The sequence below is a fragment of the Pinus tabuliformis genome, chromosome 2_1 (assembly GCF_031772625.1).
Source record: "Pinus tabuliformis cultivar Carrire ecotype Pingquan chromosome 2_1, CPIR1, whole genome shotgun sequence".
In the NCBI taxonomy this organism is placed as follows: domain Eukaryota; kingdom Viridiplantae; phylum Streptophyta; class Pinopsida; order Pinales; family Pinaceae; genus Pinus; species Pinus tabuliformis.
Genome location: NC_142299.1, coordinates 925,926,237 through 925,953,569, shown reverse-complemented (window position 1 = coordinate 925,953,569; position 27,333 = coordinate 925,926,237). Strand labels below are relative to the sequence as shown.

The 27,333-nt window shown below is 39.6% G+C and overlaps 1 protein-coding gene across 4 annotated transcripts in view; it reads right to left on the bottom strand.

Moving 5' to 3' along the window:
- The window catches only part of LOC149203684 (uncharacterized), a 283,560-nt gene that overhangs the window by 183,605 nt on the left and 72,622 nt on the right, over nt 1–27,333 (bottom strand). For all 4 annotated transcript variants that reach the window (XM_089403521.1, XM_089403522.1, XM_089403520.1 and 1 more), the window contains exons 4-5: nt 600–704; nt 375–446 (exon numbers count right to left, since the gene is read on the bottom strand). In XM_089403521.1, coding sequence (XP_089259647.1) covers nt 375–446; nt 600–704 — 177 coding nt within the window. The remainder of the gene's footprint in view (nt 1–374; nt 447–599; nt 705–27,333) is intronic.

Here is a 27,333-nt window from a genome sequence, read left to right as displayed (position 1 = left end):
TCATTCAATCATTCTCGAGTTAATCTTGAAGACAAATGTAAAAACTTTAATAATGGAAAATAAAACAAAAATGTTGTGACTGCTCTTAAGAGAATAGCTCATATAGGACTAGAATGGCTGTAAATAGTAGTAACTAGTAAGGTATACCCAGTGGTTGCAAGGAGCCCTTGTAAACCATGGAGAAAATATAGCTGCACATGCAAAAATGACATAATCTCTAGTTTTTACTTACATAAATGAATGAATTTAGGAAATGGAACCATGTACAAGCCTCCTTCATGTCCCATACCAAGCAACAACCCATTTACAAGCAGAGTCAAGGGTACAACCAAATGGCAGCAGCAAATTCAATTGTATGGAAACTTTTCAAATACCTTGTTCGCAAACTTAGGAAGATTTTCAAGAGGATTTTCTTGAAAATATTTTGTCAGTAGTCTGGAATCAAGCTGCAGCCCCGAAGTACAACACAACCCCATGCACAAAACACATGAGATATTAGAAGATCATGTGTTTTCAAGAGCTAGAAAGGAGAAAGCATTAACAATTACCAATTACTAATATGATTGGCATAATGACTAACAAAGAGATAAAATTTGCACCTGGGACTCATTCACAGATATTGGAAGATTAAGGAGATATTTCCCTGATCGTGCTACATCTTCCTCCTCATCACTAAGTATCTTGAAATTGCACTTCTCCATCACCTGAAGAAAAATAGAAGCTCATGAAGAGAAAACAAAATAGGAGTACTATATGTAAATGCATGTTACGAAGGAAATTATTTGCAGTATATTATGGGCAACTAAAAGAAAGTTGTTAAAAAAACTAATTTAATAAGCTTTGAGAAATATATAAATAGCACTTAACCTAACTCTAATTACATACCAACTATGATAGTGTCCTAACCACAACTTCCATATTAGGGATTAGGCTTTAGGTATGTGAGTCATTTTGTTAAGAGCTATGTTTTTGTAATAGTGTTATATTTCGTTAAAATGCCACTTTATTATTATGAGGGTCTAATGACTTTCTTTTTGAAAATATGTCTTACATATACATAAATAAAAACAAAGCAGAAGAGCAATCGATTAAATTCTCTTCCTCCGTGCTACTAGGACAAATAAAAATCAGAATAGGCTGAAGCATCCAATTTTTTAGCATCTTTAATCAGCAGTAATCCTTTCTCTAGCAATTGCATACGTAACTCTCCCTGCCAAGCATGACAAAGAAACAAATGAACCGACCTCATCAGAAAATACATGCTTTCATCTTTGCCTCCAAATAGTTAACAGTGAAAATATTCTAATGCAATGCCAAATTCCCATGAACAAAAAAAGCACTATCTGCACTATGCAGCGAGAGTCTCCAAATAGTGTTGCTCACCTATGAATTTTCCATTGGCACAATGTTTAATGTTAATCCTGAACATACTTCTAACAAATCCTAAAAATTTTCAATCGTAAAGAATGTGCTTCACTATCTATGAATGACCACATGCTCTATAAAAACCATCTATGGCCCACTCTTACCCAAGCAAGTTTTAGATGCTAGAGACCCTAAATGATGACTAGCCGTGCACAGCCCTGTAATTTGTAGCTGAGGCAAAGAGACCAAACACTCCAAAAACCTATGAATCCACTTGTCTTATGGATCAGAAGAGACCCATTGAGAATTCAAAATAGTGGACATGATATGCTTCCAATGTAGAAGGGAACACATTTTTTTTGGAGTCATGAAACTAAATTTATTTCCTAAACTACCAACCCTAATCACACCACTTGGGCCCCCACATATCAATATTTATCTTGTACAATGTTACCTACTCATATAAACATGGCAGGAAACGAAGACCCCATTTCCCAATGGACGAGGCACTTATCATATTTTTTGAAGATAAGAAGTCCAACAGGGCATCTCTACCCCTTTCTCTCTCTACTTTATCTTTCTTATTTCTCAAATTCGTACCCCTAAGGGGGAATTGTAATAAATGACGCTAGCATGATGAACTTATGTAACAGACTTAGGCAGCTTGGGACTTGGATACTAAGTGAGTCCACTATAGAGTGTTTTTTTCACTTAGCTAATTATTTTCGTTATTTAGTGATAAATAACTAGTCGAGTTTATTCATTCATATACCTCCAAAGCTATAGTGTGGCTTAATAACTAGGCCTTGAGTATGTTTCTAAGTCTAGGGTCAATGCATATTACCATGCTCGGTCATATCCAAACTCTTACGAAATTTGACTAGCTATTTTTAGGAATTTTTAAATAATTAAATATACCTACATAACGGGATTTTTAATTAATTTTCTATGTAATAATGTAAATAAGTGGTGCCAAGAAATATTGGTGACATGTGGATGCTCAAGATTCATGCTCAGAGTGTTGAAGAATGTAACTAGTGTCGGTCTTCATAATTGTATTTTTCAAAAGAAAAGAAAAGAAAAGAAATATTAAAGAAAGATTGACTTATTAAAGCATGGGTTTCATGCTTGGGTCAATGATCAATAGGTCAAAGCACCCATTGTGAGCTCTAGGGTTTATATCTTGAGTCAAGGTCATAGTCATGATGTAAAAGACCCTTCATGGGCATCTTTAGTCAAAGAAGAAAAATTATTTTTATGCCAAAAGGGGCTCCTCCATAGAGTCAGCTCCCTCTCCTACATGTCATCCTATCTCTCCTACATGTCGGCCTATCTCTCCTACAAGTCAGCCTCAAAGGAGCCTCATTCTACTATATATACTCAAGCAACTCGACCTATTGAGAGTCTCTCATTCACACATATTTCAATCTGCAGTTCGGCTCAAGAAAGGTAATGCAAAGACCTAGAAAAAGGAGAGTCAAGTCAAGCGAAGAAGAAGGGAAGTTTGTTAAGCTATGGAGAACCGAAATTTTGATGTCACAAGTGTGATCTTTAAGCTAGTTACAAGGGCCGAGATTAAGAGATTGAGTTGCAAAAGTTAAAGGGAAGAAGACAAGGATCTAGACGACTACTTCTGTTAAAGGTTGACTTGGTGGATGGAGTGAGTCTATGTCTTTGGTCAAAGGTCAGGAATGTCTCAATCTTATTTGAATCTACTAGTGGAAGAGTTTGATTGGGTTTTCCCCATAATAGGGGTTTTTCCCTAGCTGAGCGCCTATATCTTGTGTTCTCTTGTTGTCTTTGAAGTTTTGGCAATTGTCTTGATGATAATAATGTAATAACAAAGAAAAAGAAGAAATAACTAATCACAAGAAATTGTCAAGTAAAAGAGAAATCAAATGAATGAGAAGCCCTCACAATGTTGCCCTTGATTTCTCAACATGGTATAAGAGCTAGATTTACTTGCATAAGGGTAGGAAGAAGGTCACAAAGGGCTACTTGTCAAGCAAAGGAAATCATTTATCTAGGACCGAGCTCTTAGAAGAAGTAGTTTGCAGTTGTGGGCATAATTACAAGCCCTAATTATAGTAGTTTAGCCACAAGCATATTCAAGAAAAGTGAGGGTATTTGAAAGGCATACAAGCCCTGTTCTATGAAACCAAAGGGCTAATCTAAAAGCCCTCTCTAGACCGAATACCTTGATAAAGAAAACAAAGTTCTGGGAGCCTTGTTAGCCCTCACCACTGTGACAAAATCCACAAACCTATACAAGAAGAACGAGGGAATAAACGTTCTTTGTTTAGAGGATAGGAAGACAAATTTAAGCAGCCTAAGGAAGGTTGAGTATCCTGACAAGGAGAGCAAGGGTTTGATGTGACCTAATAAGGCCTAATATCCTCATCAAAGGATTTGATATTATGTACTACAGTGATTCTGAAGTTTGTCTACTTATTGGCACCCTCAATCTTGGAAAGAAATCAAATTCTGAGCATAAGTCTTATTGATAGAGGACCGAGACCTACTCATCATACCTGTGCATAAATAATCGAAGTCTAAAATCTTGAAGGCCTTAATCACCTTGAAAAGAGGGAATCGAGACCTCCTCTAATTCTAGAAACAAGTAGTCACTATCTCATTCATCAAGAAGCTAAATAACATGTGCATATAGTCTACTCAAGGTCAAGTTGTTTCGATGGGTCTATCTCTCAAAAATTTCACAAGGCATAGAATCCACAAGGTAGATACAATTATGTGCATATCTACAGTGGTATAGGATCCACGAAGTTGTGATGATTCTCTGCATATCCATTATGACAAAGTTTGGTAATGTAAGAACCATTGTTCTGAGCATATATATCCCAGATCTCTTCTCCTATAGCAAGGATTTGCATATGACATTTGAAGTCTATCCTTCTATTGCTTAAAGACAATCAAGGAAAGCTACAAGCAGTGGAAGAGATCATCTTGCATTGATAGTGATAAGTCCTTGTCTCAAGAAGATTGCAGAGCAAGGATAATTGTAAAGATCTCTAGACAAGATATATATTATTTCTAGGAGATCCTATTGAATTGGTGAAGTTGCACAACAGGTTTGGAATTCTATACTCAGAAGTGTTATAGCATTGTGTCCTTGGTTGAAACCCATCATGAAGTCTTGTAGTAGAACAACAGCGTTATTGCTTGATTTGAGAAGTTGTCATAAAAGACCACCTTGTGTTGACATACACTTGGCATCCAGAGAAGTGTTGATTTTTGGTAGCATCGAATGTGATCTGCCTTGAAATTTGGAGGAGAGGCTAAGGCACATGAGATCTCCAAGACCCAGAAATTATTTTGAGAAGTTCCACCCGGATGAGGAGTTATTAAAATAATTAATATTTTTAATGGGTTCCTAAATCTAAACTTAGGAAAATAAAAATATTAATGGGTATTAATAAAGATAAGGGTGAGAAGCTTCTAAGAGACAAGGATCAAATTTGTTTTAATCTTAGCCGTTGATTAGAGACTCAATCTTGGTTGTTGATTCATCAACAGGGAAAGTATAAGAGAAGACTTGAGGATCATTTGGAGACACACCGGCAGATACTCAGTATCTCAAGGAAAATCGATTCTCAAGTAAAGGAGATCGATTTCAGAGGGAGAGTTGCAGGGTGGAGGAAGAGGAGGGCATCAACAGTAGGTAGTGACTAAGGAGGAGGTAACGTAGGGACAGTGGGAGACAGCGCAGAGAGAGACGCATTCCCGAGCAGAGACGTAGCCCTCAAGCAAGTTGATGCAAAGGGACGTAGAGTCACTCAGAGCCTCACTGAGCCACACAGAGTGACACAGAGGTGACACAAGAGTGGGAGCAGGGTCTCCAAAGTGTCAGAAAGTCTCAAAGGGAAAGTCTCAGGTGTTTTCTTTCAGTTTCTCTGTAAAATCATTCCTTGTAAAAGCAATTGTTGTTGAAGATTAATAAAGCCTCATTTGTTGCACCGGTTTTCCCACATTGGGTTTTTCCAGGGACAATTGTCCAAAAACAACTGTGTTGATGTGATTGGTTCTTGTGCATGTATTTTTCTCTAGGTAATTGTGTGATAACTGCAGTAGAATTTATTTTAATATTTGCTAAAGGGATTTCATAAATAACTTATTGTGAATAATAAGTAGGTGAAATAAATCAGTTGTTGCAGTAGAATTTCAGTTTAGAAATTTTACAAGCAGACCCCTTATAGCAGCAACTATGATAAAGGTATGTTATGCATAAAATATGTATAACTTATTAATTTCTTAAGGGTCTAGCTTAAAATGTTTTAGGGTTTGATTGCTTGGATGACTCTAGGGATTGTAATTGTCGTTGATATCTAGGAATCGTAAACCCTAGATGGTTCATGAAATGTTAGGAAGTTGTTGACACCTAATCTTTGGGAATAGGTAAATCCATGTAAATATTATAAATAGCAAAATAAATGGAATTGGAAGACGAAGAGACATTGGGAGATCAAACCCAATAGTCTCCCTCTCCATGTATATATTCATGTTCTATCATAATGTAAGAAATCAATCACATTCGTGGAGTTACTCCTGGTCTGACATGGTATCAGAGCCAGCTCCTCAAATTTTGCCATCCCTTTCTACCCTTGTAACTCCCTTCTGCCACTTTTTGTAGTCTATCAGATCTTTTAATCCCTGCCATCCTTTGTCCCTATGCGCTTGGTGCGTTGAAGACTCTAATGTATTGATGCATTGAATAGTGTATATTGTTGTGAAGGTTGTGACTTCTGTTGGTTTATTTTGAGAAAGGTTGTGTTTGATTGCAGTGATATGTATGGTGCAATGAGCAAGGAAGTCATGTCTGTGGTATTGAGCAGTGAGCTCTGTGGTTTATTCTCTGTGCATTAAATATTTGCGTTGAGTACAAAATAAAAGAGCCATTGTGATTGAATGTTGTTCGGTGCATTGTTGGAGGTATATATATATTTTGCATGTGTATGCGTTGAATATGTTAGTGTGGACCACTCTGGCGACCACAGTGGGAGGAAACTAGTGCACTGAGCGTGGAACCATAGCTCGAATGTTGTTGTGTGTTGTTGCATACGCCTATATGGAGGGTTCGACCAAATTTGAGGTATGTTGACTTTATGAAGGAAGTGTTGAATATGTTAGAACATTGGTATGTTGCCTTGAAATTTTATGACGGGCATATGGTGTTGTATGTTAAATGAAATAGGCATTACATGGTGTTGAATGATACGTTGAGTCTTTTTATGAGGGTCGTATGGTGTTATTTTTTAAAAACACTGCGTTGATTGTTCGATGAGCACATGTATTTGAATGGTGTGCTCCTTGGTTAAAAAGGTCGTGGCATATTCATTAAGATTTTTTATGCTCATATCACATGGAATGGTATAATGTGGAATTAAAAAATAGGGCATAGTTCATAAGTGGTGTGATGATACATGTGTTGGTTTTTTAAAAGTTGCAGTATATCATGAACATGGGATATAATGTAATGTAATGACACATAAATAGTGACATTCCTTTTTGTAATGACCATGTATTATGTGGTATGAAATTAAATATACCAATATATGTGTTGAGGGTATAATTAAGAGCCTACATCCTTAATTAATGAAGACATAGCCAGTCAGGTTTATTACAAATACATCAAGATTTTTGTTGCAACTATTGTAATTATTTTGAAGCCAGATTAGATTTTATGATACATTCACTCATCTCCATAGTGGGAGTAATTCTCACTAGCAAAGAGAACTACCATGAGTGGTCCAGGAAGATAAAACACGCCCTCACTTTCAATGAGCTTTGGAAAGGAGTTTGTGAAGGAGAGGGAAACAACGCACCTGAAAAACCTACTTCAGACAAGGAGCTTTCCATTTGGGAAAACAAGAACGGCAAGGCCTATGCCTTGATTGCAGCCTCTATAAATGAAGAGGTGAGTCAAAATATTTCGCCATTTTCAAATGCTTTTGAAGCCTTAAAGAAGTTGAAGGAATTATATGACTCACGCTCCAAACTTTAAGTTGTTTAATTGATGATTAAGCTATTCAATCTTGAGTTGAAAAATGATGACCCTCTTGCCTTAGCATCGGAAATAAGATCCATTATGCATGACATAAAGGCCATCAGTGTTGAAATAGATGTTCCTCTCACAACCTATATCAAGGCACTATATCCCACCTACTCACATTATCTTGAGTCATTGCAAGCAAGTGGCAAACTTAAGGAGATTTCCTTTGACTCCCTTGAGAAGAATTTTGTTGAAAGAGAGAATACTTTTGGGAAGAAGACAACTCCTCAGTCTTCTAAAGAAGTTGTGTGCCTTGCACAGAAAGAGAAGAATCATGCACAAGATTCTTCTAGAGGAAGAGGTGGCCGAAGAGGAAGAGGAAGGAATAATTTTAGAGGTAGGGGGGCAGACATTTCCAAGGAGAAAGGTTTGATCTTCATTGCATACGATGCAATAGAGATGGACATGATGCTTCCACATGTAAGTTGCCTTGGGACAGAATCGAGCAGGAAAGAAATGAAGGAAAAGGTAAAACACCTGACAAAGGGAAAGGAAAAGCACCTGAGTCTGCTCATTATGTTGTGGCACATTGCAACATTGGAGTAAGACTTATTCAATGCTTCACTTGCTTCATGGAAAGATGCTTGGTTGCTTGATTCAAGAGCAACTTGCCACATGACTTTCAAAAGAGATTTCTTTGAAGAATTCACTGACAATGTTGATGGAGCAGTATACTCTGCAGGCAAGTCAAAACTCAAGCTGTTAAGGCTTGGCACCATCAGGCTCAAATTGCGTGGTCTTCCAGACTTTCTTCTACACAGTTTTCTATACCTCCCGGAGTTGAGGAGAAACTTCTTATTGTTCTATAACTCCATTCACATATTTGATGGCAAGGTTGAGGTCAGAAAAGCATCAGATCACTCACTTGTCATGACTGGGATAGAAGAAGAAAGACTTTTGAAGCTGTAAGGAACCTCTGCTCATGCACAAAACTTTTCATATAGTTCTCACTATGATGAAGGTACACTTCCATCAAGTCTTTTATGGCATGCTCCATTTGGCCACTTGAACTATGACAACCTCTGTTTAATTAAGAAAAAGGGTGTTACTGGTTTGCCTACAATTCCTAGGAAACTTAAGCAATGTGATGCTTGTATCTTAAGAAAGCACAGCAAACAGTCTTTTCATGATTCTCATTCCAGAGCACATAGAAAACTTGAACTCATTCATTCTGATTTATGTGGCCCAATGCTTGTTCCTTCTACAAACGGTAATAAATATATGATAACATTTATTGATGACTACACCAAAATGTATTGGGTTTATTTATTGAAGAACAAACCTGACGCTTTTGAAACATTCATGCATGGATTGAAAATGATGCACAATCTCATATTGGATCTATTCGTACTAATAATTGAAAAGAATATACATCAATGAATTTGAAAACTATCTTCGCCAACATGGGATCAAACATCAAACAATTGTGCCTTATAATCCCCAATAGAACAGAGTAGTTGAAAGAATGAACAGGATAATCTTAAATATGGTACGTTCGATGATGTTTTTCAAGAATGTTAAGCTAATTTTTTGGGTTGATGTGGTTCGGTCTTCATAATGACATGTAATTGTGACTTTTGTAAATGATGTAAAGAAGTAAATAAAATTATTATTTTAAGGCTTGCTTCATGGGTTTCATGAGCAAGAGATTTTATTTGTTAGTAAAGATCATGTCGGCTTACCTTATGAAGACACATCGGTTCACATGGTTCATGTCGGCTTAATAGGACAGACAAACCCCTATAAATAGTTCGGCATGATCTTCGCATTAGCATGGCACAGAAGTTCGGATTCCTTTGAAGTTTCAGTGAAAAACACAGTCAACGGTTCAATGATATTTCTGAGATCTTCGGATGGGTAAGGGAGGGACAGCGAGTTTGGGTTCAAGGTTAATAACAGTAAGGCTCAGACGGTAGACCTAATCTAAGATTCGGATCATAGTCACTACAAAAGGAAGAAACAATGGAATGCAACGAAGGAACTCAGTTAATCAATGGAGAAGTAGCAAGGGTCCTCCTAGGGCTCAACAGAAGTTTTGTCTCATAAGATAAGGGTCTCAAGGTTACAACAGACGAAGACCACTATGTGGTGCTATGAAGAAGCTATTGTTCTGGGATCAATGACAGTATTTCGATGCTACTACAGTGGTCACATTTTGGTGACACTACATTGTCATGTCTCGGTGCCATCTCCAGTACATCTACAGCTCGTTGAAGAAGATGATCTCAGTGTTAAAAAGTTCAAAGGAGAATAGAAGTCAAGAAGGAGAAAAGAGCAGAGAACTAGTGTCTTGGTCTTGGAGTGGCTAATAGGTCAAGGATCTTGGTATTCGTCAATTGGAATCTCTATAAGAAGAATTTGTGCGGGTTTTCCTCTCAAAGAGTGAGAGTTTTTGACCCTCGCTCATAGCCTACATGCTGTGTCTCTTGTCTATTTATGTTCATGCATTGGTTACTGTTTGATGAAGAAGAACACTAATAATCTAAGAAAAGGAAGATCCTAATCTAAAGAAGTAAAAATCATTCACAAGCAGTTACTAATCAAAGAGTAATCACCTAATGCTAATGCCCTAGATTTCTCAATATGGGATCAGAGCTAAAGTGTCAAAGTCAAGAAAAGGGCATGTAATCATAGAGACACTCAAGGATCGAGTTTCTAAGAAAGGAATCAAAGCAAGTCAAAGGGTATCAAAGAGAAAGTTCAAGATTTGCATTGAAGAATCAAACCCTAGATCGAAGAAGCAGTCTACACCAGCAAAAGTTTTGGATCCTCTAAGTCATCATTAAAAGACCCTCATCAAGTCAAAGAGATCTACAATACAAGGTAGCCCAAAGTATAGACATCCAAGAGAAGGACTTCAAGAACTAAGATCTCATCATCTTAGAGAAAGTCAAAACCCTAGAAGCATTTCTGATCCTCACCCCGAAGAAGTCGAAGTATCTTGAAGGCTAGAAAGCATTGTCATCATCTTCAAAAACTAGAAGGCAAGTTCCCTCTCATTGAAGCAAGGATCCCCTCATTATCCTTGAAGAATGATTTTTCATTTGGAAGAAGATCATCCAAAAGAAGCACTAATACATCTTCTTCATCCACCATCAAAATGATCAAGTTGAAGATTTCATCTTCACTTGTCAAGTAAGTATCTTTCATTCTATAATCAAAATTGGTAAAATGACTTCATTTTGCAAGGAGATCTATAAGCTGGTTGGGTCATCAAAATTCCTAGCGTGGAAAAGGAGGATATGCATAGTCCTCCAAGAAAGTGAAGTCATTGAACATATTAATGGAAAGGTCTCCTTTGAATACATGGAAAGGGATTCTTTTGAAAGGTCCCCTCATATAGTAGTATTGGAGACATCAAAGGGATATATATATGATAGGTTGGTAGAGCTATTCTCTGAAGATGCAATAAAGAAGGTCACATCACTTAGATCTGATCTACTCAAATTGAAGGTATCAAAGGATAAAGGGTTATCCTCATAAGATCTCAATTGCAAGATCTGGGAGAGATAATCCTTATTGTTCTAAGTGCACTAATTGATGAACAAGGTAATAATGTATATGAGGATAAGAAGGCTATCCAACAACTTGTGGTTTCTATGCAAGATAGAAGAAGACAGGTTGAGGGCAAAAGTGTTGAAGGATCAAATGAAATGATTCAGACATTTTGTCGAAAGGAAAGAAGAACATAGCTAAGATTCAATGCTATGAACATTACAGGAAAGATTGTCCTTAGCTTAAGAAGGGCAATAACAAGAAGAATAGAGAAGAAGTCCATTTCACCGAAGAAGTGGAGGAAGTTGAAAGAAGGAAGTCCAAGGAAGAGGAAAAGCATTAGAAGTAAGAGCTCGTGACATCACCATAAGAAACATGAAGGATGTCTGATAGTCAACTTTGAAGGATATAGCTCTTGGTGACCTCATTGAAATATCAAAGGAAGAAGTCATCCAGGACAAGTCTCATCATACATCAGTCAAAAGGGAAACATCTGTTGAATAAGGATATGTGAGATCCTCAAGATTCTCTGATGGAATCCTCATCGGAGGATTCACCGATCTAGAGTGGAAGCAAGTGTTTCATCAGGAACTCCAACTTGTGGAATTCATGGGATGATGGTATGATGACATAAGAGATGAAGCAGATCAAGGGGTTGAAGATCTTGTCAATCAAGGAAGTTGTTGAAAGAAGCCTAGATGACCTAAAGGTAAATGAGGTATGTATGCTTGTATTAATTATTATAAAGTCATGTTGTATGGTTGCAGGTAACTTGGATCATTGCTCTATTTTGAGAAGCATGATCAAAGGAAAGGAATCTCCTCCTACGAAAGAATGTCGGAAGGCATGGGTCACACTAGATGAAATCAACATAATATGTCCTCATATGAAGTATGAGGTAGTTGACTACAATTGAGAAACTCTGAATGGAAGCTCCTGGGAATGAAATATGTGAAGAAAGAAAGGAAGAAATCATAAGACTATGCAACCATGGAAGAAGGCGTTCAACATCCGAGACCAAGAAGATTTGACTAGGTAACCTCCCGTAGAGATATGAAGACTCTGATGGAAGTCTGAAAAAGATGGAGACCCTTGACAATGGATATCTTTGGGAGATGTGTCAACATGTATGTAGGATGCTGATACCCACAGGAAGATGTCATGATGAAAGACCATCACAAGGGTAATTTTGATTTAAGTGTTCATTTCTTATTTTTGTAGAAGTATCTAGATGGGCTTATGCAGGACTATCGAAGGGAAGAACTATGAATATCTGCCATAAAGAACAATGCAGAAGGATGCAAGAAATTTCCAGAGAAAGAAAGCTTCCTGAAGGTAGCATAACATGAGGCAATGCCAGATGAAGACTAATGGATTACTTTCTAATGAAAAGAATGATGACATGCCTAACTCATGGATAGAAGTGATGGATGGTCTGTACCCTATGAAGAAGTCCCCAAAAGATGAAGACTCCATAACGAAGAAGAAATTCCTGACATCAAAGAAAGGAGTTCTTCAAGCAGCCAATTGTCCCATTATCTCCACCTGAGGCGTTGTTGTAGGTCCCTAATTAAGAGGGAGACTGGAAAGTTTCTTACTTGGAAGAAACTTGGAAATTCCTAAGCCAAGAGGGATCTTAGGTAAATTCCTTGTGTAGGAATGAGTAAATTCCTTTAATGGAATAGATATGTCCTCCCTAATTGAGAGGGGGAGATAGACACATCATTCTAGCCTTCACTTGAGAAGACAAAATGAGAGGATTGGGTAATCATTCGGTATCTGATACTCTTTAAGGATGAGATAGGGCATCCAATAGAAGAGTAGTCTTGGAGGATCGATATTCTTTGATGGTTGGGGAGCCCACGATAAGAATAGTCCTCATGGAACATCCTACTCGGGTACTCAGGATATGTTCCATAAGGACTATATCCATGATATCCTACTCGGGTACTCAGGATATTCCTACCCATTTCTTGAATCTTCCAAGACTAGCAATGTTGTTGAGCAGCAACTTGATCGCTTGGATAGATTCGGACATTCAAAGCCTTTTCAAGAGCTTGATAATGAGAATCCACATCTCGAAGGAGGGATCCCTATACTGGTTCAATCTGTGAAAGCACTCTCTCCCCTGCATGAAGCTCCAACCACTAATGACACTTTGAGTGATGTGATTGACAGAATTGGGAGATTAAATCTTGATTCAACCCCATCTCAGTCAACTGAGTAGCTTGGGCCATCTCAGAAAGGTCCTCCAAAATGGCTGACAAAGACACTTGAAAGTGTTCGTCCTGATGAGGTTGGAAAGACAGGAACAAGAAGCTCAACCAGACATAATGGAGGTGATGTAGATGATCTTGATTCACCTGTTGATATGGATGTTTCTTATGATTGTGAACTGAATTTGTCTACAGATTTTGAACCAACTTCCTTCAAATAAGCCGCTTCTCATGATGAATGGAAAGAAGCAATGCAAAAAGAATATGATGCTTTGATAAAGAATGGCACCTAGAAGCTAGTTGATCCTCCATTGGGAACCAAACCAATAGGCTGCAAGTGGGTCTTCAAGAACAAGTATAAAGCAGATGGCTCACTTGACAAGCACAAAGCCAGGCTTGTGGCAAAAGATTTTGCACAGAAGGAAGGGGTCGACTATGAGTATACTTTTTCCCCCACAACAAAATGGGCTACCATTCGGACACTTTTTGCCTTGGCAGCTTAGAATGGTTGGAAAGTCCATCAAATAGATGTAAAAACTACTTTCTTGAATGGAGATTTGAAAGAGAATGTTTTTATGTCCCAACCAGAAGGATTTGTTGTGAAGGGTCAGGAACACAAAGTATGCAAGCTTGTAAAATCCTTGTATGGCCTCAAGCAAGCACCACAAGCCTGGTACGAGAAATTAACTGAGCATTTTCTGAAACTCAATTTCAAACATTATGATCTTGATGATGCAACTTTGTTTGTCAAGAGTGTTGGAAAAACGGTTGTATATCTTGAGGCGTATGTAGATGATCATCTGATGAAAGGGAACAATGAGAGCTACATTGCAACCATAAAGAAAGAACTATGGAAAGGTTTTGAAATGACAGATTTGGGCTATGTTCACTACTTCTTGGTATTTAAGTAACTCAACGTCTGAAGTTTACATTCCTCTATCTGAAGAAGTACATTGGAGATTTGTTGAACAGGTTTGGCATCACTGAGTGCAATCCTTTGAATACCCCAATGGAACAGAACTTGAAGCTCACATCCATTGAAGGAAAAGAATTTGAGGATGAAACGAAGTACAATCTTGGTATTGAATTAACTCAACATCCGAAGTTTATATTCCTCTCTCAGAAGAAGTACATTGGAGATTCGTTGAACAGGTTTGGCATGACTGAGTGCAATCCTTTGACTGCTCCAATGGAACAGAACTTGAAGTTCACATTCATTTAAGGAAAAGAATTTGAGGATGCAACGAAGTATAGAGAGCTCACAGGAAGTCTCAGCTACTTAACTACTACCAGACCAGAGATTTCATTTGTTGTTGGAATCCTCTCCAAGTTTATGCAAAAGTCTTGTGAGGATCATTAGTCTACTGCAAAAAGAGTTCTAAAATACTTGCAGGGAATTCAAGACTTTGGACTCAAGTATACACAGGCGGGTGACTTCAGCTTGATTGGATACTTTGATTCAGATTTCGATGGAGATAAAGAAACTGGGTTATCTATGTCAGGTTATGTTATGAGTCTTGGATCAGGAGTTGTCTCTTGGAGGTCACACAAACAGTTAGCTCGAGCAGAATCCACAACTGAAGTAGAATATGTGGCAGCAGCTGAAGCAACAAATGTAATTGTGTCGCTCAGGAAAATTCTGGAAGATTTGCAAGAGAAACAAGTGCATTCAACTCCTCTTTTGATTAACAACACTTATGCAATAAAGTTGGCCAAGAACCCAAAGTTCCATGATCGAACCAAGCACATCAATACAAAATATCATCTGATTCAACATCATGTTGAGGCCAAAACAATCCACCTACGGCATTGTTCCACAAATGAGTAGATTGCAGACATCTTCACCAAAGTGCTTGGAAGGGAAAAGTTTGAAAGATTCATAATGATGCTTGGACTCACCAACATCCCTTCATATTAGGGGGGAATGTTGACACCTAATCTTTGGGATTACATAAATCCATGTAAAAATTATAAATAGCAAAATAAAGGGAATTGGAAGACGAAAAGACATTGGGAGATGAATCCTAATAGTCTCCCTCCCCATGTATATATCCATGTTCTACTTAATGCAAAAAATCAATCACATTCGTGGAGTTACTCTTGGTCTGACAGAATCCCTAACCCTAATTCGATTGTTCCCTAGTAGAAACCCTAGATTGACAAATTTGACATCATGCTTTTGGTATCGCATATTTTGCTTGGTTATATTTGTCAATAAGTATTGCAACTATAAAGATTATGGCTAAATTCAGAGGGAGCACTTCAATGAAGGAAACCCTACAAGGTTTGTAAAAGGAGCAACTCCAGGAATGTCTAAGACCATAAGAACTTCTTCATTAAAGGATAACATCATTTTGAAACTTTTTAGTTTCTTATGTTTAGGATTTTGAATCATAAGGATTCCTGTTAGGGTGATTAATCATTAGATTGAATCTACCCTTATCATTTTATCTCTTGTTTGGTCATTTTGGTTAAACCCTAACCTTTAGGGTTCATTATAAAACCCTGGCCTCTTAATGCTTAGGCTATGTTGACAATAAAACCCTTAGTCTACTTAGGGTTTGTTGATAAAGTTTAAAAATAAAATTCTACTCTTGATGTTTATGGTTTGTTAATGTTATGAAACCCTAGCCTTTTTGGGTTTGTCGATGATATCTAAGTTAAATAATAAAACCCTAGATTTTAGGGTTTGGTGAATTTGGGTTTATGACAAAACCCTTGCAATGAAAACCTAGGTGTATGAGCTTTTGCATGATTGAAACCCTAGTCTAATCAAATTGTTGTATATCTAATCTTTGAAGTTAGATATGTGTATCTAGGGAAACCCTAGTAAGAGATTGTTATAAGATTGAATCCCTAGATATGAAATGTTAACTTGATTGTTGATATACATGATTTAGTTTTATTGATGAAATCTAGGGTTTGTAACAAAACCCTAATAGAGTTTAACATTAAAACGCCAGATGTAAAAATGTTGTGATTGGATTGCTATCCTGATTTAGTGGTGAATATCTAAGGCTTTGAGTCTCAATGATGGAGTCTAGGGTGATAGCTATAAAATCCCAAACATGCAGCCAAATATCATAACATAAGCAAAAGCATCAAGACACCAGTAATTTGCACCAATAGCCATTTTATTAATTCTCATGAGATGGGTACAATGAGTTGAAACAAGTGCACCTGGGCTTGCATAAAGCAAGGAAAATCCCAGTTGAAGAAAGTGTTGCCCAAGTACAGAAAATGCTTGTGCTGGCCCAGTGAAAGTGTTGCTTCTGGTTGTAGTAAAACTGGTGTTCAACCCCTGTAGAGTGCTCAGAAAATTCTGCAAAATTGGTTGTAGGCTCTCCTTAATAAACCCACAAAGACCCAGAAAGCTTTCAGCCTAACTCCACTGCTCCAAAATTCCCACAATTTAGGGCATAATTGGCTCTTCCCTAGCTGAAATGCACCACCAGAAATCTAGCTGCAAATTATGCCAAAATGCTGGGAAATTTCCCCACTAATTCTCCTTATGACTCCTTGCAATTCCCAACTCCTAATTCCCAGTCCTCCAACCCACACGAACTTAGCTCCCCAAGGACTGTGCAGGCCTTGCTAGTCAGCCTCTGTGCACTAGCTGGAAGTGTGAAATTCGGCCTGTGTGGCTCACCCAAGCTATGCCCTGCAAACCCCTGGAAATCCTCAGCAATTACCCTATAGATTGGTCCCTCAAAAGCCTGAGACTCAACCTGCACTATAGCTTCCTCCCCAAGAAGTGTGTATTCCTTCTTTTGTGCCCAGTGTGCTCCAATCAATGGCTAGAAATGCTTGCATATCCTCCCGGAACAACTCCAAAGTGTAGCAATATCTCCCCTAGGGTGGCACTCGAAGTCCACCGAAGATGGAGGTGAGATCTCCCCTCAGAAATCTCGTGTGTTGAACAGCACTGTGTAGACTTGGCTCAACAGCTCAAGCGTACAAGAGAGTTCAATTGTCAAATGATCAAAAGCCCCAAAATGATGCATTCTCCTCCTATTTAACATTCAGCTCCTCTCTCCATGTAGGTCCCACAGGGACCCCCTCTTCTCTCTCTCTCTCTCTCTCTCTCTCTCTCTCTCTACAAGTGTTTGTTGCTCCAAAGGGTCCATATTTCTCTTGGGGTGGCCCCCACCATCCACTATAATTTTGATTTGCTTCCCTTCTCCTATGTTGGAGCCTCCCTTAGCCAAAATTGCAAAGTGGGGCCCTCCTAACCCACTTTTCCTAAGTCCATCATAGCAAAACTCAAAATTGTGCAAAATTGTGATTACTTAGCAAAATTGCTAAGTAGGAACATCACAAAACCCTAGCAAGTTGTTGAAGTCCAGAATATAAAAGATATAACCCTTGCTGACTATGAACCTAACTAGGTTTACGTATTTGATGTCTAAAGCTTGATTATTTTGATGAATCCATTGTAAATGACATGATTGACTTCATGCTTTTGTATATTTGTACTTGGTTGTACTTATTGTTAAATATTTGCGGGTACATAATCTTCAAGATGTTGAAGATGTTCATAATTAAAGATGAATAAGCATGATGGAAAGAGGGAGTTGTAAGAAAGATGATGACATTAAAAATGAATAGATGATCTTGTTTCCATAGAAAGGATGATGTTCCTAAAGGAATGAAGCTTTGAAAGATTGAATTTCTCCAATGTAATGATGATGCAAAAGAAAGAGTTTTTGTGGCTGAAAAAATAAAAATTGTTGGACTAATTCCCTAGTTGAGAGGGAGTTTGGTTGAAAAGTTAATCTCTTCGAATTGATAACTTGATATAAAGATCATAAGGATGATTGAGATCAGAGAATAGCTAAAGCACTACAGACAAGTTGTTCATGATTGATGAAGTTGCAAACAAAACTTGGTTACATTGAAAAGTGTTGAGGTTGAGTTTGGTGTTGCTGGAAAATTGAAAAAGCGAGCTTTCCAACTAAATATATTTTGGACAATATGATGATGATTTAAACAACATCAGAATAACTAAAGACCCCGAAGGTTTGTGCTATATATATATATATATATATATATATATATATATATATATTGAAAGTTTATTATTGATTGGGGTTGTGATTGTGCAGGATCTCTCCATAAGAAGGTTGAACGTTTGAAGCATGTTTGGATTGGTGGATATATCTAGTTTAGTTGATAAGGAGAGATGAAACATCTTGGGGCGACAAGATGCTTGGGAGGACATCTGGCCGACCTGTGATGATGTCTAGATCCCGAAGTAGGGAGGGTGGCATTGGTCTTGGAGCTCTGACCTTGGATACGCACCTAGATCCCTAGGTTGGTGTTAGAGCTAAAAGATTGATGGTACCAAGAGTGACTAAAGCTTGGAACACACCTTAGTCCCACCCGATTAGATACCTTGGTCAAGTATCTAATCTGTAGCACTGTGTGCGTTGTGACTCTTCATAGAACTTATCATTTTGAGATCTTCCATGTACCTATATATGTAATTATGAATACCTCCCTAGTTAAGAGGGAGTGTTGAAGAATGTAACTAGTGTCGGTCTTCATAATTGTATTTGTCAAAAGAAAAGAAAAATAGATTTGTATTAAAGAATGATTTACTTATTAAAGCATGGGTTTCATGCTTGGGTCAATGGTCAATAGGTAAAAGCACACATTGTGTGCTCTAGGGTTTATATTTTGAGTCAAGGTCACAGTCATGATGTAAAAGATCCTTCATGGGCATCTTCAGTCAAAGAAGAAAAATTATTCTTATGTCAAAAGGGACTCCTCCACCAAGTCAGCCCCCTCTCCCACATGCCAACCTATCTCTCCTACAAGTCGACCTCTGTTAAATTGGCAACTAAGGCCAAACTCCATGTGGGTCATCTTATTTATGGCAACTGAAAATTTTATTGGATCCCTCTCATTGAGAGGTGTAGGATTGATCTAAAGATCATCCGATTCCCATAAGTATTCATGGAGTTATGAATTTATTTGTATTATAAGACATATTGTCAAGTCGGTCAGCGTCCTATGTAGGCTCAGAAGTGTAAAAATTTCTCATTTCGCACCCCGGTTTTCAGTTTCACCTTATTTCTCCCATATAGTTAAATGCCCTTTCCCATATCCATACATTCAACAACTAAAAAAATAATTTTTTGCTGAAAACACAAATTCTGGAAATTTTACAGAATGCTGGAAAATGCAAAAATAAAAAATCAACAAGTACAAATAGTCATTTAACACATTTAAACAGTGATTTTTGGTCAAGGTGACCCTAGAAAAACCCCCTACAACTCTTGGGGAAAACCAGTTCGAGAGCTCTTTCTTATTTCTGGAAAATGCTTTTTACAGTGAGAAATATTCAACAAAAAATCAGCAAGCAAATTTTACAACTTATCTCGTTTTCCGTGCCTCACAGCCAACTGGAAAAACTAGCAACAGCAAAACAGAACAGCAATAAATGTTGTACGGCCTCCTCGATTTTCGTGCCAAATTTGTTGTACGGCCTCCTCGATTTTTGTGCCCAACTGCTGTACGATTTTCCTAGAAAATCGTGCCCAACTTGCTGTACGGTTTTCCTAGAAAATCGTGCCCAACTGCTGTACGGCCTCCACAAATAAACTGTTGTACGGATTTCTAGAAAATCGTGCCAAATATCTGCCTTTCACTGTGTGCTCACTCAGCTATAAACTGTTGTCTTGGAATGTGAACCAAGCTACTGCCTCCTTCTCCTCCCTGTCCAGAAATTTCCCTTGCTCTCTTGCTCTCTCTCTCTCAATCTGCTCATGAAAGAATGAATGACCTTTTCCTCATTTTCCTCCTTTAATCTAACCTTAAGTGACTTTTGGGTGATCCCTAAATCTAATGGCTGAAATAGATTGAGATCTAGGGCTGAGATTAAATGCTCATTTAAATCTCACTTTCTATTTTTTAATTCACCCCACTTTAATAAAGACCCACTTAGTCATTTATTTCCATAGTCACTTTTCCTTTCTAATTTTACATTGACTTTAATAAAGTCACTTTAAAATTAGACTTTAGTAACTTTATCACTTAAAGTCACTTTTAAATTAGATTTGACTTTATAAAAATTATAAAGTCACTTTAGGAGAAAAATTAAATTCTTTTTGGACACTTTTCCCTAGGCCAAAGATCAAAGCCTTAGGGAACCACCTGTCCTCTGGTACCAAATTTCAACACTCCCTCTTACCGAGGAAGGTGTTCCTCACCACACCCATCTTGTCTCTGAATTAGTCATGCTTGCCCCGTGGTAAGGCTTTGGTAAGAATATCTGCAACCTACTCATCAGTGGGAATATACTCAAGCTTCACATCTCCTTTCTGAGCAGAGTCTCTGATGAAATGATATTTGATCCCGATATGCTTTGACCTGTCATGAAATATTGGATTCTCCGTGGTTTAATGCAACTCTGATTATCACAGTAAATCACTAAAGGTCTCAGTGGCTGACCAAATAAGACAAACAACATCTTGCGAAGCCAGATGGCCTCACAACTAACTAGACTGGCTGCCATATACTCTGCTTCCGCTGAACTCAATGCTACTGACTGCTGCTTCCGGCTGAACCATGACACTACTGCTGAACCCAACCCAAAACAGCACCCTGAAGTGCTCTTCCTATCAGAAGCACAACCTGCCCAATCAGAATCAGTATAACCTGCCAGTCTCACTCCATCCCCCTGCCTGTAGTCCAGACCATAATCCACTGTCCCCTGCAAGTACCGCAAAATGTGTTTTGCAGCCACCCAGTGAACCTTCCTAGGCTCACACATAAACTGACTCATCGTGTTGACTGCAAAACAAATATCTGGTCTAGTATTGATCAAATACATAAAGGAACCAATCAGCTGCCTGTACAATGTGGGATCCACCAACTCAGAATCCGAAGCATGAAGCTTCTTCCAGTTGGTAATCATCGGTGTCAACATGGGTCTACAATCCTCCATGTGGAATGCTAAGGATGCCCACAATATACTTCCCCTGCCCCAGGAAGAAATGCCCCTCCTCCTGCCACATCTCCAAACCCAAAAATTAATGCATCAAGCCGATGTCCTTCATCTCAAACTCCGCCGCAAGATCTCTCTTGCAGTGCTCTATGAGTCTCTCTACACCTGTAATGACCAAGTCATCCACATACAGCACTAGAATGAGAGGCTCCTCACCAATCACAATAAAGTAAAGGTTCGGATCTGCCTCACTCTTTGTGAAACCCATCTCCTGCAAGTATGTATCTATCCTGGAGTACCAAGCTCTGGGAGCTTGCTTCAGGCCATAAAGGGACTTCTTCAGTCTGCACACATGGGACTCCTTCCCATGCACCTCAAAGCCCTGTGGCTGCTCAATGTACACCTCCTCCTGTATGAAGCCATTGAGAAATGCAGTCTTCACATCCATCTGGTGGATCTTCCAACCCATCTCTGCTGCTATCGATATAATGGAGGGGATCGAAGTATATCGAGCCACGGGAGCGAAGGTCTCCTCATAATCAACTCCCTCTACCTGGGAGAACCCTCTAGCCACAAACCTCGCTTTGAATTTCTCAATGCTACCATCTGCAGCATGCATTACCTTGTAAAGCCATCTGGAAGTAACCACGAATTTGCCCTCAGGCCTCGGCACCACCTCCCAAACATTATTCTTCATGATAGAAGAATACTCCTCCTGCATGGCCTCTCTCCAGACCTGCTGGCTAGCTGCCTCCTCATAGCTAGAAGGGTCAGAGTCAAGGATGTTGGTAACCATTGCCATATAGCTACAAAACCTCTCAGGTGGTCTACTCTCTCTAACCGGCCTCTTAGGCTCAGCAACAGATGTGGCATCTCTCAAGGTGTCTTGAAGCCACTTGGGCTTCCTCTTCCCTGAGTGCACTTCTCCCATAGGAGAATGAAACTCCTCCTCCTCATCATCATCAGGAGCCTAAACTCCTGACTGTCTGTCTGTTGTCCTCCTGCCTGCACCTGAACCTGTAGAAGCTGAGGTACCGTGTGAACTGTCCATCAATGGACTCCCTAGTGAACTGCTCTGTGAACTGCTCTGCATGCTGCCCGGAGCACCACCCCTCTGGCTCGGCGAGCCACTGCTCACTAACGGACCTGACATCCTCATAGATGTACCTCCGGATCCTCATGATCCCTGCCCACTGGATCCCTGCGACTGACTCAACTGCGGCTGAGGGTCTGGCTGATCCAGATACTCTAACTCCCGTGATCTCCTAAAAGGCCATGTCCTCCTCGAACTTCACATCCCGTCTGACAACAACTTTCCTCTGTGCAAGAATGTAAATCCGAAAGGCCTTTGAGGTCTCACTGTAGCCCACAAAGATACCCTTCTCTGCGGTGGGCTCTAGTTTGGTCCTCTTCTCCTTGGGTATGTAGGAGTATGTGATGCACCCAAAGATACGAAGATGACCAATATCAGGCTTCTTCCCAGAAAAAGCCTCCTCCAGAGTCATGTGCCCCAAGGCACGATGCAGACTCCTGTTCTGCAAATAAACAGCAGTGTTGCAGGCCTCTGCCCACAAGAACAATGGCAACCCCTGATCATGTAACATGGCTTTGGCAGCCCCTACGATGGATCTGTTCTTCTTCTCCGCAACCCCGTTCTGCTGGGGGTTGTAAGGAACAGTGAACTCCCTCCTAATGCTTGCCTCCACACAATAGTCAACAAACTCTCCAAGGGTGTACTCTCCTCCATTGTCCGACCTCAGAGACTTGATCTTCCGACCTGTCTGTGTCTCCACAAGAGCTCTAAACTCCTGAAACCGCTTGAAGACCTCACTCTTGGTCTTCAAGAAATAAATCCAGGTCCTCCTGGAGTGATCATCAATGAATAAAACATAGTACTCATATCCACTCAAGGAAACATGAGACATCCGACCGCTCACATCGGAATGAATCAAATCAAGTATCCCAGTCGCTCTGCTGTCACTGCTGGGAAAAGGGGATTTGGCAAACTTGCCCATCGCACATCCTCTACAAGTATCAAAGTGATCAGTACTGAAATCTGGCACACCTGTAGTGATCTCCCGCAAGGTCCTCAAGGCTCCATGATACATATGTCCCATCCTGCGGTGCCAAATCTCACACAGCTCAGAACTACTAGCTCTGCTGTCGGTACTACTGCTCAATGCCAAAAGGGACTGGAATGCAAACTTGTACACCTTTGCATGATGTACACCTATCACTCTAGCTGAATCAGCTGGAGTGCCCCTGGGATACATCAACACCTATCCTCCCCTGAACAGTACCTCATATCCTCTGTCCTCCAAAGCTGAGACGGATATGAGGTTCTTCCTCATCCCTGGCACATAAAGAACATCGGACACCTTCAAGGGAGGTTTGGACTCCCTCTAAAATGTCAGTGTCCCCACACCGACTGCTCTAACAACTCTGTCATCACCGAGTACTACCTCTATATAAGTGCCACTCTCTGAAAGCTCTGAGAAGTACTCACGGACTCCTGTCATGTGACGTGAAGCCCCACTGTCCACATACTAGATACCTGAAGATGCTCTGCTAATCGAGGGAAAATCATGCTCCCTCTGAACCTGTGTGACAGGTGATCCTGCACTAGAGGACTCATACGCAATGAACCCAAACTCCCGGTCAAAACGAACTGCAAAGTCCTCAACCTCTGCTGAAGCTGCCACGCTCTGGTTCTTCCCCTTCTTCTTCTTCTTCTCCGAACACACAACTGCATAGTGTCCCATCTTTTGACAATTCCAACACTTCACCTTGGAATAGTCCTTTTGTGCGTTACCCTATTTACCTTTACCTTTTCCTTTACCCCCACCATTGCTTATGGAAGCCTGCTTCTTCCCTTTGCCTTTCTTGCCTCCTGCCGACAATGCTACATCCTCATCCTGCTCAACTGGCTTGACTGCCCCAAGCTGACCTTTCCTGATCTCTGTCTGAATGCAATCATCCCAAAACCTCTCCCATGTAGGAAGGGTCTCACGTGCACAAACCCCATCAGCAAAGTTCATCCATGAACGGGGGAGGCCATTCACTGCAATCCGCACCAACTCAGTGGATGGAATGTCCTCTCCAACTGCTGCCAACTCATCTCTCACATTAGTAATCTTTCTGAGATATCCAACTGCACTATCATTACCCATCTTAATAGTCTTCAGTTTTTCCTTCAGGACCATTTTCCGGTTCTCATTGGTATTCTGATAGAGATTGGACAATGTTGTCCACATCTCATGGGCATTTCTCTTTCCTCTCACATAAGGAATGCAATGGTCTTTGACTCCGTCTAGAATCAGCTCTTACCCTTGTTGTTCTTTTTATTATACTCAGCCAACTGAGTAGCATCAGTAGGCACAACAACAGGGTTCTGTGTGGTATGCACCATGACGTCCCAGACTTCTGCCTCCTCAAAGATACTCTACATTCTCTCCTTCCAAATGCTGTATTTTGTATGCCCATCCAACCTATCATCCACCCTCAATCCCAATGACATCCTGCTGTCCTAAAACTGAAAAATAGCACTGCTGTAGTAAAGATAAAAACTGCTGTTTGTGAAAAATCAGCTTGCTGGAATTTTCTGACTGAAAAATCAGCAAGCTGTAATTTTCCTCCTTGCTGTCTCAAACTGCACTTCAGCACTCAGGCTCTGATACCATGTAAAAATTTCTCATTTCCCACCCCAGTTTTCAGTTTCACCTTATTTCTCCCATATAGTTAAATGCCCTTTCCCATATCCATACATTCAACCACTGAAAAAATAAATTTTTAAAAACACAAATTCTGGAAATTTTACAGAATGCTGGAAAATGCAGAAATAAAAAATCAGCGTGTACAAACAGCCATTTAACACATTTAAACACAGTGATTTTTGGTCAAGGTGACCCTGGAAAAACCCCCTACAACTCTTGGGGAAAACCAGTTCGAGAGCTCTTTCTTATTTCTGGAAAATGCTTTTTACAGTGAGAAATATTCAGCAAAAAATCAACAAGCAAATTTTACAACTTATCTCGTTTTCTGTGCCTCACAGCCAACTGGAAAAACTAGCAACAGCAAAACAGAACAGCAATAAATGTTGTACGGCCTCCTCGATTTTCGTGCCAAATTTGTTGTACGGCCTCCTCGATTTTTGTGCCCAACTGCTGTACGGTTTTCCTAGAAAATCGTGCCCAACTTGTTGTACAATTTTCCTAGAAAATCGTTCCCAACTGTTATACGACCTCCACAAATAAACTGTTGTACGGATTTCTAGAAAATCGTGCCAAATATCTGCCTTTCACTATGTGCTCACTCAGTTGTACAGATTTGCTAAACTACTGCCTTGGAATGTGTGCCAAGCTGCTGCCTCCTTCTCCTCCCTATCCAAAAATCTCCCTTGCTCTCTTGCTCTCTCTCTCAATCTGCTCATGAAAGAATGAATGACCTTTTCCTCCTTTAATCTAACCCTAAGTGACTTTTGGGTGATCCCTAAATCCAATGGCTAAAATAGATTGAGATCTAGAGCTGAGATTAAATGCTCATTTAAATCTCTCTTTCTATTTTTTAATTCACCCCACTTTAATAAAGACCCACTTAGTCATTTATTTCCAAAGTCACTTTTCCTTTCTAATTTTACATTGACTTTAATAAAGTCATTTTAAAATTAGACTTTAGTAACTTTATCACTTAAAGTCACTTTTAAATTAGATTTGACTTTATAAAAATTATAAAGTCACTTTAGGAGAAAAATTAAATTCTTTTTGGACACTTTTCCCTAGGCCAAAGATCAAAGCCTTAGGGAAACACCTGTCCTCCGGTACCAAATTTCAACAAGAAGCCCAATAGTCGTGTCTATTCATCATCTACGTTTTAGTATAAATATAGAGGACTTGAAATCATTTGAAACACACATCCTCTTCATATGTGGTCTCCTCCTCTCCACGTCTTTGGGTTTTGGTGAAGGAGAGACACAATGAAGATACGTTGGCCCAAGGGTGATGCCCTAACCGCAGGAAGCCCATATACACAGATCATGATGGAGACTTATACGTTGTTCATAATGGAGACATATACGCAGAAGACTTATGCACTGTCATATGGTTTATACGCTGGTCATTGTGAATGTTATACGTTGTTCTGGATATACGCAGGATAGAGAGACTCCCTACACGCAGTGACTGTCATATGGAACAGCCGCAGTCATAACCGCAGTCACGAGGAGGTGAAGCCGCAGGTAAGGCGTGGAGCTGTAGTCACGAAGAAGAGGAGCCGCAACAATGAGGAGGTGTAGCCACAGTCAAACGCAGTCATACGTTCTGGGCTATCGGCATACTTGAAGGAGATTTGATGAAGCCGCAGTCAAACGCAGCATTGTCAATGAATCTTTATACGCAGCAATAAAGACTCATTTATACGCAGTCATGGATGGAAACTCATATGCAGCCATGGAAACATTTATATGCAGATCATGGAGTCATCTATATACTGTCATGGAGACACCTTATACACAGTCATGAAGATACGCTGTCATGGAGACATAACAGTCTCAGGCATACTTGTGAAGACAAGAGTCTTGAAGTGACACTCTTTGTCTCGACCTACAGTCATAGTCCCGTCATAATTATGATGAGAAGGATTCCAGTGATCCCACAGAAATGCACGACATAGTGATCTCAGTCATAATAAAGGATGGCAAGAATGAACGGTCTAATATCATGATGCTACATAATCTACAGCAGGTGCAGTTGCAAGGCTTGAAGAATATGTAGAAACCATCTCTGTAATGAGCAGCATGATGATGTATGAGACAGCATGATGATGTATGATGCAGCATGATGGGCATGATAAATAATGAGTAGCATGATGATGAGAGCAGGAGCAGCTCAGTCATCAAGGTTCGACACATGTGACAGTACAGCATGGTGTCACACGGTTATGTGCAGCAAATGGACGAAAGGCAGCACTCTGATAGGTGAAGGAGTCACCTTAGAGAATCAGTTGAAGCAATATGTCTTCAACTGATCTCATGCGATATCAAAAGTCAAGATATTGACTTCTATTGTAAATGTACTATCTCTCTCACTTTCTCTGCTGAACTTTGAAGAACATAAAAGAAGAATTGATCAAGGGTTTCCCCATATTGGGGTTTGTCCCTGGCTGGCACCACATCTTGTGTCCTCTTGTCTTGGCTTGTCTTCTGCGATTTATATTTATGTTCTATCTGCAGTTTACTTTAATGC